General features: G+C 35.9%; 2 protein-coding genes across 3 annotated transcripts in view; one reads left to right on the top strand and one right to left on the bottom strand.

Annotated features, from left to right (window-relative positions):
* CUNH5orf58 (chromosome unknown C5orf58 homolog) lies at positions 1 to 6,269 on the top strand. The gene is made up of 3 exons (XM_023721758.1): positions 1 to 72; positions 1,019 to 1,112; positions 6,118 to 6,269. Exons 2-3 carry the CDS (start codon positions 1,019 to 1,021, stop codon positions 6,267 to 6,269), a joined length of 246 nt encoding a protein of 81 aa, XP_023577526.1. The 5' UTR covers positions 1 to 72.
* Positions 6,270 to 9,017: 2,748 nt separating this feature from the next.
* Lcp2 (lymphocyte cytosolic protein 2) overlaps positions 9,018 to 13,168 on the bottom strand; it is a 46,647-nt gene continuing 42,496 nt past the window's right edge. For both annotated transcript variants that reach the window (XM_023721796.1, XM_023721797.1), the window contains exons 20-21: positions 11,898 to 12,053; positions 9,018 to 9,689 (exon numbers count right to left, since the gene is read on the bottom strand). In XM_023721796.1, coding sequence (XP_023577564.1) covers positions 9,567 to 9,689; positions 11,898 to 12,053 — 279 coding nt within the window. In that variant the 3' untranslated portion in view covers positions 9,018 to 9,566. The remainder of the gene's footprint in view (positions 9,690 to 11,897; positions 12,054 to 13,168) is intronic.

Genomic DNA, 13,168 nt, shown 5'->3' with positions numbered 1-13,168 from the left:
CAGTGGCTCTGGAGTGAAACAAGATAAATTCCTTTCCTTTGGGAAAAGGCAGGGACAATTGCAGACTTAAAGGTTAGTTTTTTTTAAAAGGTTAGTTTGTTTCTATTATTTTAGACAAACAGCTTGACCTACAACTGCCCAGCTTTCACACTGCTGGAGCTGTCATGTGCTAATATTTGCATTTTATTTTTTCAAATAACTTTAAGAGGTTTGAATGGATTAAGACTGGTTTCTAGTGATCTACTTTTCTATACATGATTGGTTAAAATATGTCAGGTACTATAATTATACTGCTGTACTGCTGATTTCTGCTGGCCTATTGAAAGGAGAAGTTAATGCTTCAATTTTTTCTCTCTCCTTTTTAATTTTGTATAAATTTTCTTGACCAATTTTGCATGCTTATATCTGGTAATTGGAACTAATTTGAAAACAATAATATGCAATATGACAAGCATTGTTGAGTTTCTATTATTTTGTTTAATGAATTCTATATCATTTCTAATTTTTTTTTAGTATTATTTTCTTCTCTTTTAAAAAAAAAGTTTTTTGTTGTTTTTTTTTTAAAGCCTAAAACTGTTGCCAAAACTGAAGTGGCCATTTTGCTTGCCAAGGAGGAGTCAGCAAATAGTAATTAAAACCTATTTCAAGTTTTATTATGTAAAGTCATGATAAGTGGGCCTTGTTTAAGAATAATCTAGAGACATTAATTTATATAAACAAAATTACTATAAAGAAGATCTTAACATAATTTCTAAGTTCTTCTTTGTAAGTACTGAGACTCTCTAAAGAAGGCCTCTCCATATCCATTGTAGATATGGTTTGATTAAAGAAAGCTCATCCTAAGAATTCCAGTTCAAGTTGTTTTCAGTTGGAAAAATACAATGGATTTATGCATTTCTGTGTTAGAATTCCAGCCGCTTTTACAATTTCACGATTGTTTCAGTTCTAAATACTAAAAATTATTTTTAAAGGACACGTAAATACTTCTGATTTTTATATTCTTCTCATTTAAAATCAGATGTTTAACAATAGTGTAACTGACCAGAAGCAAAAGGTGGAAACCATAACTAAAAACATTAACAAAATTTCTTTGGAGTTGAAGAAAATGACAGGTAAGTATGGGATTATTAAAATGTTTACATGCCATTGTTATAAAATAAATAGTAAATTTATGCTTCTGCTGGGACAGATTTTTCCAACTAATTATATCTCTGTTGAGAAATGTTTGCAATATGAACTCTATAGATGAAATAGGTTTGAACATTGATCTAAGAGTAATCAATCCTGAATCTCTGTCTCTGACACTAACAATCTAATCATTTTGTATAACTTTTGTGAATTTCTCTTCCATCCTTTCACCACTGTTACATGACATGTCACACTCTACAAACTCAGTGTCTTTATTCATGGATCCTTACTAAACCACTACAGTTAATTCCAAATTAAGAATTATAAGTTTGATTCTGTAAATTAAGAGATCTTCACTTTAAATGGATTCATACAGTAATAATAGACCTTAGAGATCATAATATTTAGTTACTTCACAGACAAATTCTATGTTAAACACAGCATTTATTCCTGACCAAACATCTCTAGGTTGGGAAATTCTCTATTTCCTTGTCAACCCATTCTATTTTACATAGCTCCTCTTCATGAATTTATAGAAATCAGCTTACCTATTTCCCTCCAAGTCCCATTTAACCATGAAAACTACACTGACTAGATGGATATTCTTTTTATAATTCTTGGATATTTGTAGATGGCCCCTGTCAGTTATGAGACCATAAGCTCCAGGAAACAAAATACCAATTTAACATGACTTAAGACAACAAGGAACAGCAGATGTAAAGAAAGCCTAAGGCAGCACAGCCCTAAAGTTAATTCAGAGGTTGAAAGACTTCATCAAAGACAAACTTTTTTATGCTGTTTGCATTTTATCATTATTCATGGTCATTACTTTTGAGGGTAGCCATATACAGACATTATCTCTGCCTATATCTCTGTATAAACCTTTCGCCAGCTGCCTGTAGGACATCTTTCCTTCTGTTGGCCACAACCAAAGCGAATGAACTGCCAAGACCAAGTTGGATCAGTCAGAATTTACTGTTGAAGGTGGGGAGAGTGGTGCCTCAAATGGAATCAAGTTGTGCCACCAGAAAAAGGGAGTGACTGTTAGTGAGTGCTTGTTCTGCCTGTTCTGCTCTGTTTTTCACACATACTTTCCTTAGAGGAATATATCCCAGACTTTGATCTGAGAACCCTGCTGTCTCAAAAGATTTTTTTTTTTTTTGAGACAGGGTCTCACTATGTAGCTCAGGCTATCCCTGAACTATATAGCTCAGGATGGCCTCATACTCATGACAATCCTCTTGCCCCAGCCTCCTAAGTTCTGAGATAACAGGCATCTGGCTTCAAGGATCTTAAGAGATGGCATACAATAAAACACATTCCATTGTCTTATGGTGAAACAAGCCTAGGGTGTTCTGTGTGCTATATATTTCTCTCACAGTCACAGTGCACATTAGCAAAGTCTTTGAGGAGTTCAGTGTAAAGAGATTTCATTAGCTTTGCTTAATTCGTCTTCTCTCAAAATGAATCTCAACACTACATTGAAGATTGTCTTTCTAAAATCCAAATCTGCCTGAAACTTTCATTTGACTTCCTGTTATTCTCAAGATAAAGTCCAAATCTCCTACACAGAACTATGCAACCTTCTGAGGTCAAACTTCTGCTGACTTCTCCAGGCTTATTATATTCTCCCTGGATGTTCTGTGCTCCAGTCATACTGAACTACTGACATGTCCATGCATGCTGTCTTTTGTGTATGTCATGCATCTTCTGAAATCCTGTTGCTAAACTCCACTCCACACCAGGTTGATTGCTGCTTATTTGAGATCACATACATTGGAAAGCTTTCCTTGAATTGGCCTGCTTTCCCTTCTGCCCTACCATAGCATCACACCACATTGCAATCACATGCTTACTGTTTTCTCAATTGTAAATTCCTTAAAGGGTATTCATAGCATTTAGCACAGTGCCTCAATGTAATAGATTCTAGGAAAATGTTTATTACATAATAATAATAAATAATTCTATATGCTTGAACTTGTTTGAAAGCATTAAAGAAGCTTTGTATTATTACCAGAATTGATTATCTATTTCTTTCTACTTTGGGCAGTAGTCTTTTATGAGGTAAAATAGAAATACTGGATATGATAGACATGTTCCTGAAAAGTTAAGTGGGTAGATCGGGCAATTGGGATACAGAGAACCTATACATCTAGGCTAGGAGAGTAAGTTTCTGGTAGACATACAGAATTAAATGAACTCTCCATTTATCCTTATCTTCTTCTAAAATAATGTCAGAAGCTTAACACAAAACTTTCCATAATCCAAGTACCTTCCTAAGAGCTTTTTATAAATGAATTAGCTTGTTTTAACAATTCTGTGTGCTTGGAACTATTATTATTGACATTTACAGATATGAAAATAGAAAGAGGTTAATTTTCTCAAGGTTAAACAACTAGTCTGTAATAGAACTAATTTTTAAATACAAGTATTTCAAAGAGACAAAAATCTACAGGGTAGAGAAATGAATGACCATGAAACAGAAAACAAAAAGGAAGTAGACAACTTTGAACTCTAAAGTCCAAAAATGTGAGCCCCAAAATAGCTGAATAATGCCAAGAAATCAGTTCCCAAGTCTCAGTACATGATGATACTTGAATCTTTTGGAATTAAGGGTGAAATGTGGCCAATAACAGGAAGACTACTTAAATGTTTCTAAGAATATAATTAGGTAACTCTTCCACCTCTGCAACAGAAGATTTACGGCTTTAAAAAGAGTTCTCTAGCTGAGATCTGCTAGTCATAGTTGAGGGAGAGTACTGTACTGAAAACAAAAAAAATAGGAAAGGTACTATGACAAATGTTTCACCTGAATCATCAGACTCTCAGTTTTCCTTTCTCATACAGCTACCAAAATACCCTTTAAGCAGCCTTCTCTTTCAGGACTCTGACCCACTTAAAAGACCTAAGAACACTGAAAGAGATTCCTTCAACAAAATAACCCTGTGAGATCATTCCACAAAATAAACTACCCTGAGGATAGAGCATGTAGTGGTCATTAGTGATGAGGTCTTAAGTATAAGCAAACAACTATGGCAAACAGATACTTGAGGAAGACATTTAATATGAAAAACAGGCAAAGCCAACAAATAAATTCAATGAGGAGGAAACAAATTCTAAGGGAAAATGAAAATGTCAATAAACTACCATTAATACTTCTAAAGATGTACTAAAATTTTCTGTATCTATGAAAAAAAAAAGGATGCTGTAAAATTTAGGTAACAAAATAAAATAACTATGAAAGAAGAAATGAAAAACTACAGAAAGGCTTAAAGGAAAAAGAAATTCTCCTAAGATATAGAGAAAAATGACAGATGAAATGTGAGGGAAAATGACAAAATCATTATCTAATAAATAATGTGTTAGAGAAAATAGAGATAATTCATTGAAAAAATAATCTGAGAAAATTTTCCAAAGCTAGAAGACATGAGTTTCTACAGTGAAAGAACCCACAACAACGGCTAAAAATAGGAACATACCTAGGCACAATATTCTGAAATTTCAAAACACTGAGAACAAAAACATCAAGCAAGCTTCTGAAATATAAACAGTAACTCAGCATTGATATCACTTGAAAATTCTTAATAACAACACTAGAAGCTAGAGATAATGCAGCAATGCCTCTGGAAATCTGAAGAAATCAGATTTCCAACCTCAGCTTCTAAAGTCAGTCAACCTGTTAATTGAACATATATAGAGAACATTTTAGGCACATCTACCTACCCCACCCCAATCCCACACTACTGAGGCTATATTTTCCCAAACAAGAAAGCAGACCAAAAGAGAAATACATGGGGATTCTGGGAAAGATAAGGGATGCAAGGAGTTCTTAGGATAGTGGTTAAGGGAGTTCTCTAAGCAGGAGCTGCATAGCTGCCCTAGAGAGTAGTCATATCATAGGAAAGCAGATCAGAAAGCTTCAAAAAAGGGGAGACGTACAGCATAGAACAGCTGAGGTGCTAAATGTAAAAAGAGATTTACTCAACTCGGATTTTTGGAATAAGCTTCTGATAAACAACAAAGAAACAAAATAACTAATTGTAGTTAGAGGTAGTTTGCAAGAAGAATGTCATTTATAAGACTCAGCTGTAAAAATAGTTATATAATTAAGATTTCAGCATTAAATACTGAGCTAGCAAAAACTGTCCTCTAAACGTATTGAGGGAGAAAGGAGTAAATAAAAGAGCTGTATTTTAATATTTTTTAGTCAGAAGCAGATAGTACCAAAAATTGCAAAACGATCATGCCATTTAAAGATGTGGAGATAAATACTATGTCATACCCCCCCATAAAAATATATAAATGCAGCACAGACATACATGAACCAACAAAAGCAACAGAAACAAAGTGAAATTTTTAGAAAGTTGAAAATGGTTGCTCTGAAAGACAGTGACTTTTATTTTTGTAACATACCTTCTAGACCTGCAGCTTCACACTAGGTACATGTTTAGCTCAGATAAAAGCAAGTCTAGAGGGCCAGCCAAATAGCTCAACAGATTAAAGTGCCTGCAAGCAAGCGCAGGGGCCGGGGGTTTGATACCCAGGCCTGCTGTGCCGTCTTTGCCCCTGGGCTGTGCTGAGAGGGCAATTGAGACAACATGGTGGCACACGCCTATAATCCTAGCTCTTGGGAGGCTGTAAACAGGTGGATCACTATGAGTCCAATCTACTAGTGAGACCCTGAACACCCTGTAGACCCTTCCCTAAAATACAAAAAAGAAAAGGCAAGTCTACAACTGTAGGAAAATTTTGCATAAATCAAGTTGCAGTGTAAGAAAGATAGCTGACTAACTGGATTAAAGAGTCTTTCTGGGTAACTTTTATATCATACATGTTGCATAGTACATAAATTTGATTTTAGGTCAAATTGGACACATGTAAGTTGTGATTTGATCAGCAATCATTTGCAGAAAATTAAGAATTACTTAAAGCAGTAATAGTTGCTTATTATACATGTACTGCATTATGTCTACATTTTGCTTTACTCAGAGCTCTCCCAGTTACTGCTTTGTGACCTTAATCTGCAGTTTGGTTATCCTGTGAATACAGAGGACTTAAAGGAAACAGAAAGAAATGAGTCTCCATTTGAAAAGTCTGAAATGCCAGATGTATCCCTTCCTCCTAACAGTTTTTCTGTCTAATTTTCTTTTTAGTAGTTATGAGTTTCTGGTGTTTTGTACTGTTGAATTAGTAAATATCTGGGAGAATTGAATTTACTAATATACTTAATATAATTAAAGACAGTAAAATGATATGGAGTTGTAAATAAACATTTCATTGTCTTGAAGAGTCATTATTAATTTAATGTTTGAAGGGTGGTTAGTTCATTTTACTAAAGGCAATTGTTTTTCCTTCACGCTTATATTTGCCTTAAGTTAATAGAGTCACTATAGGTCATATGAGTTCATATTAATCAGAACTCTTCTAGTAGCAAACCAGCTGATATATTTATTGGATCATGTGACTTGGAAGTCCATAATTGGTACAGGTTAATCTAAGCAAATTCATTTCCTATTTCTATTGTTTTTCTGTGTGTTGGTCTCATCCTCTCCCTGATAGACTGGTTTCTTCCACATGGTGGGTAGAAGAAGGTACAAATGTAGCAGCAGAGAACTCAGATGGTACAGTATAAGTTTTGATGGATCCTCAAAAAGGAGAGATCATCTGTCTCAATATCCATGTGTCACACTTCAGAGAGGGACCCTGACTAGCTTAGATGTAAAATGGGTCACTGAGAAGGAACCTGAGCAGTGGTTATTGCTGCAGCTGATGTCATAAAGCCTTAAGCCAAGAGATCCCCTTGGTCCTAAAACTCTTTAATATCTGTCCCTTTCCACCAAGAGACTCTAACGTAAGCTTTGGCTTTTCTGGTGAACATGATTCACTGCCATATAGATGTTTTGGCATTTATATGACCTTCATTTTAGATAGTTTTTGGGCATAGCCAACAGGATGTCTTGAAACAAGACAGTGGTCTTACTCCATCCCAGAACTTATGACTCATTCTCATTACCCAGCACCTCACTCGGTATTTGACAGAACAGGCACAAGATAAATAGCCATCAAGTTTCCTTTGGAGTAAACACATAAATGTGTACCAGTTTTTGTAGCTTTGAACTTCCAAATTCTGAGCTCTAACTTGTGAACTTCTGGTTTATAAGAGTAAAGTTTTATGAAACGTTGTAATCATCACTAGTTAAAAATTTCCACATTCCATATACTTACCTTACTATATCATCAGTTTTAACCTGGTGATTGCTAAAGTCCCTTCCAATGTTTTGCTCATTTTATGAAAATAAAAGTACAAAATTGTCGCTTTAACTCAGAAAGCTTGTTAGAGGAGGGTTTTTGTTTTTTTTTTTGTTTTTTTGTTTTCTGTTTTTTGTTTTTTTGCTACTTCATGCTGCCTTAAAGGCAGGTTTGGTGCAGCTTCTGGAGCTGGGAATTGAACTGTGGTCCTACAAGCCTGACTGCATTTGCCCAGGCAGCACTTTAAACAATTGAGCATTCCGGCAAAGCCCCTCAGAAAGCTTGTTGATTGAACAGAGAAGCCAAAAATTTCTGTTTATATAAATTATGTAATAATAGCGAAGCCCCCCCCCCAAAAAAAAAGAATAACCCTTGAAACAGATTGTCAGTGTTCTGTTGAATACCAAGGTTTTCCATGCCAAACATCTACTTCAGATGCGTCTTGACTTATATCTTGATAAAACCATTACCAATCAAAAATGCACGACTGTACTTAACTCACACACCATAGGTCAGCACTGCCTACCTTAAGCCTAGCCAGAACTTTGACTGTAATGTACAGTGGGGCTAAATCATCTAACACAAACTCTATGATAAAGCGTTGGATGTCTCATGTACTTTATTGAAAGTCTATGTACTTTATTGAAAGTCAATGCTAGCAACATCTAACAATGCAGAATATCAGTGGTTTTCCCTTCCTGATCACACAGATGACTGGAGCTGCCTGTGCCTGCTTCCCAGCACCATAAAGGGATCATACTACACATTGTTTGCTCAAGAAAAGATAAAAATTCAACACAGTCTCTACTTTATGCTTATCATCTTTATACCACCTAAAGTGGATAATAAGTCGAATCAGAAGGTGGGGACTGTTCCTTTCTACTGAAATTTGTAAACTTAAAGGATCAGTTCAGATGTTTTGAAGGATTCAAAAAGCCAGTTTGAGAAGGATAAAGAGAGAAGCTTTGTGTCACCCTTGTTAGGGGGACTTAAAAGAAAAGCAGTGCTGTGATTTGTACAGGGGTCCCCCAAAAGGCCTGTACTGAAAGCTCCATCTCTAGCCCACGAAGGTATTGGGAGGTGGTGGTTGGAACCTCTTCAAGAAATGGGGCCTCATGGAAGGAAGTTGGATCATTTGGGGGCAAAGGATGTGGACACCCTGGCCTCCTCTGACCTGTCTCTGCTTCGCAACTATGAGGTGAATAGGCCTCCACATTTTCCTGTTCTCTTATAGTCCCAAAGCAAGAGACTAAAAACTCTTAAACCATGAGCCAAAATAAACCTTTCCTCCTTTTGAATGCCACAGGTATTTTTTCATAGTAGTGAAAATCTGACTAACACAAGCCATACCAAATAGTAAAGTGTGAGTGAATTTGTCTGTGTATAAACATTGTTCCTTTATCTTTCTAGGAAGTTTTTAGTAAAATCTACATCACTGAGCCATGCTTTGGAGTTGGGTGGGGTGGTAGGTGGGGGGATGAGGATGTAATGAAGTGCCAATTTAAACCCAGGTGTATTTCATACCAAAGATTTGTTTCTAATTTACTTTAGCACAAACATAGTAGTGTGAACTAAACAATACAATTTTTTTTAAGGACCCAAATGTGAGCCACTTTTAAAAACAGGAAGTAATTCAACATGCATTTATTTTGTCATAAAAAAGTACACAAAATCCCCCCACCAAAAAATACTACACAAGAAACAATGAAATATTTTTGAAGTCTCCTAAATTGTTACTGCTGAGAAAATGAATTATAGTAATTGTTAAATTATATAAAAATTGATAATTGCCTCTAACAAAGTTTGATACTAAAATAGTTTTATATGATACTGAAAGCTCTTATCATCTAAGTGTTTTTAAACCAGCCCCGATTTATTTCAGCAGCTGGATAAACTACTGTACTTCGAAATGGGTATTCAGAAATACATGTCTACCTTTTTACATGAAGTACCTCAGTGCATTACTAGACTTCATATGTGAACATTATTACCCTTGTATTGTACAAACATTAAAGAATAAATAAATTATAGGATATTGGACAGTCTTCATTTCAAACACTTCATAAAGGGAAGGGCAAAACCGGTGTGTTCATGTTGACAGGTTCCTTTCAGTCTGTTCACCTAGGTTGGCCAATCTTCCCATGTTGCCATCCAAAGCGAGAGGAAGCTGCGGGTGCATGGCTGGCTTGCTATGGGTACCCTGCAGCATGTGTTAGTGTACACTGGTATCTAGAGCCTCGATTTTTCCCATCAATGAGTAGAAGCGGCATCTTCCTAAAGTATTCAATAATATCTGACACAGACAAAAAGTCCTGGAAAAGTCAAAGTAGAGAGATAAATAAACATTAAAATTGATAGCATGAATTTCACTCTCAGTTTTGAAAATCTGCATAAGGTATTCTGTCTCTTCAAGTTATGAGAATTGTGGAGAAGAATGGAAAATTTGGCAAACATTTTAATGATTTTGAAACAATTCATTGTCAACATTCAACAAATTAAGACTAAAATTTTAAACTCGACAGAGGGGATCATTTCTCTAAATATTCTAATTAAAATACCCTTGCTTTGGGGTTACTCTCTTGTTTCTGATTTTGGTTTAGATCTCCGTATCTCTTTCACCCCAATCATTAGCAGCATTAGGAAGTATAAGGAATTAAGAAGGGGACATTGCTCATGGTGTCTGGGGATGGTACAGTATCTGTGCCATGGTACAATGGTCCCTCTAATATCTCTCTGCTATGGTATAATAGCTCCTCCAATGCTGTGTCCCCCATCACTACCTCCACACTCCCAAGGCCTCAGAAACCATGCCTTTGCATTTGTACCCTGAATCACCCACTCCTTGATGCCTAGACTGGGAAATATCTCATTAGTCCTTCTAGATATAATTGAAAAATAAGGCAAATCTTTAAGTATTTTAAAAATTTATTATAGTAGAAAACCACATTGTTTTTAACCCTCCCCCCTTGCTTTGAAAATGCCCGGTAGTCCTTGCCACTTTCTGAATCAGTTCTAGAATCCTCTTTCATGAGTGTCTGTGGTTGTGCTATCACTGCTGCCTCGATACTCTGCATTGGCTCAAAACATCTACTTTTCATGGTTATTTGAGGGCAAGAAGTTGCTCGGTGCCAGATCCAGTGGGTATGGTGGAAGAGGACACACAATGTTTCCACAAGCCTGCCTTTCTATTGGATGACTGTCAGCAGTGGCATCCACTGCTTTTTTAAATTACATATTATAAAGCCACTCAAAAAAGGGGACTTCCAAACCGCTTTACAAAATGGCAAGAATGATGGGCTAGGTGTTCAAAGGTGAGTGGGAGTATCTAGAGGGGGAATAATAACATGTGTCCTTTCCTGTAATACATTTTTAATTTAAATATTCACTGTCTTTTCCATCACCCGTCAGATGGATGACCAGTCACAAACAGGATTAGGTATATTCTCCAAGTTTTTTCTCTAGGTACTGTATCGTCTTCCTCCAGGCAGCTACAAGTTGTAGTTGGATATTTCCAAAAGAAACCTTGGAAGACAGACCCCTCTGCCTCCAGAAGGCCTAAGTAGCTTTATCTACAGTGGACAAGTAATTTAAACATTTTACAAAAATCATATGCTTTGTTCATTCACATGGTCACTACTTAAAAATATTTGGTTGGAAAAGTATAAGTTATGAATAAATTATTTTTTATTCTGGAAATGTTTAATTCAGCTAATCTTCTTAAAACTTTGAACTTATCCTATTATTCTACTTTTTTTTTTTGAGACAAGATCTCATCACGTAGTTCAGTATGGTCTTGAACTCACCATGTAGCCCAGGCTGACCCAAAACTTGAGGAAACCCTCCTGCCTCATCCTCCCAAGTGCTGGGATTATAGAAATGCACTACCAACCAGCAGTGACTACTTTAAAAAGAATGTTTGTGACACTAAATGTAGTTGTTAGCTTCCTTTGCAAAAGGCAGTCCTGAGGTTTTCTTTTAAACCAGTTTTGATTATCAACCTCAAAATGGAATGAAAGCCTAAACCTTGGCCTCAAAATTGGGAAATTTCTTTGGCAACTTGCCCATTTTCATAGAGCACACTTCTTTGTTCATTAAGAGATAATCCAAGTATCTAAACAATTTTCAAACCAAGTGTTCATGTTTTCCTTCTATCCCAGATAGTATTAATTTACAATATAGCCTTGTAAGCATACTGAAGTCTTAAACTAAAATTTGCCACTGAGCTTAGTAATAGAAGAGACTTGCCCTTGACACAGTCTAATGACATTTTACAAAATTAAATACTGCCTTACTTTATACCCTTGATATTGGCTTATTTGAAATAAAAAGTATAAGAAAGACTCATAAATATTTTGATATGGTTCCCTTCAATAAATGGTTTCACTAATGTAATTTAACTCTCAAAATTGCATGCATTCCCAAATTCATGTGTTCCCAAGAATATGAAAGAAGATTCTGTACAGGTATGCAAAGAGGCATGAAAAACAGTTGGTGAAAATTTTGAAATCTTAAATTCTTACCTCTTTCCCTCTGAGTCCTGTTCCCAACAAGTATACTTTACTTTCCTCCTGATAACGGATCTGGATGTTATAAACTTTATCTTTGTACAATACCATGAGGACGTATGGATTGGCTGTTGTTTTTCTGGAGCTGTCTCTAACCAGAAAAGTGCCATCCTAAAAAGGTAAATTCTTCATTATTATAGGAGCAGTAAAAGTCAATGTTTTGTTGCCTTTAAGAGCAGTGGACAGCCCCTAGGGCTCTGCCATTCAGTTCTCTGAACAACTACAGACCAAGGTGGTGTGGATCTCTTGGTTATCAAGAAAGACAGTAGAGATAGTATCAGAAATTTCCAAGGCCACCTCTTCAAAGACTATTGGCAAACAAAATCTGTTTTCAGAAATAAAACAAATAAGAGGTGGTTGAGTGGATAAAGGGCCAGGAGAAATAGGACTTTATTGGTTAACTCAAGATCTACCTTTCTACTCCTGTGAGTTAATCTTCCCTTCCATATCCATAATCAGAAAACACCCACCTGTCTATGAAATGTATTCCTTTTAAAACTTCATCCTCCCTAGATTTAGCATTTATCCACCATACATGAACACAATTGAATGCAAGCGGTTTATGTTAGACAACCTTTTTTCCCTGATGTTTACTGAACTAGTTTGATTTGTCCTATAACTTAGTCCATAAATTATTGTCAACATAATAATGTAGTACTGTAAAAGATCTAATATTAAAAACAGAACTAACTAGGACAATTCACTCAAACTACTCCTTTCTCTGAGTTCTAAATCTGGATAGCTCTAAAACACCCACTGATCTTCAATAATGGCCTTCCTTAGTTATTTTTATCCCAAGTTAGTAGAGCAAGTTAGAATATCCTGCTAAACAGAAGTACCTCCAGATCAGTGATTCCCAGGCTTGACTTGGCAATCAAAATCATGTGGAAGTCTGAAGCCCAATCTGATTAAAATTGAATCTGTCCAGATGAGACCCAGATATCAGGATTTAAAAAATAACCTCCCAAGGTATTTCAAAGTGCAGCTGAGGTTGAGAACAATGGCTGCACACTTTAAGTATGAAAGATGAAAGATCTTTGCTTTATAGACTCTGATAAATAGACTTAAGTTTGAGGATCAGCATTGTGGCACAAGGAATCTATTTCAAACTTTGTAATACTGAAGGACTAGAAATTTCTAGGAGAAAAGGCAAAATAGTTCTCTGTCTCTGTCTCTGTCTCTGTCTCTGTCTCTGTGTCTATCTCTGACTGTCTATCTCTGACTCT

The sequence above is a fragment of the Octodon degus genome, unplaced genomic scaffold (genome assembly GCF_000260255.1).
Source record: "Octodon degus isolate 3935 unplaced genomic scaffold, OctDeg1.0 scaffold00085, whole genome shotgun sequence".
NCBI lineage: Eukaryota > Metazoa > Chordata > Mammalia > Rodentia > Octodontidae > Octodon > Octodon degus.
This window is presented reverse-complemented; position numbering and strand designations above follow the sequence as displayed.

Excerpts from the sequence above, each read along its gene's own strand:
- CUNH5orf58 (XM_023721758.1), top strand. The coding sequence starts at position 1,019 with ATGTTTAACAATAGTGTAACTGACCAGAAGCAAAAGGTGGAAACCATA. Across the intron at positions 1,113-6,117 it reads GGAGTTGAAGAAAATGACAG|AGCTCTCCCAGTTACTGCTT; the intron begins GTAAGTATGGGA and ends TGCTTTACTCAG.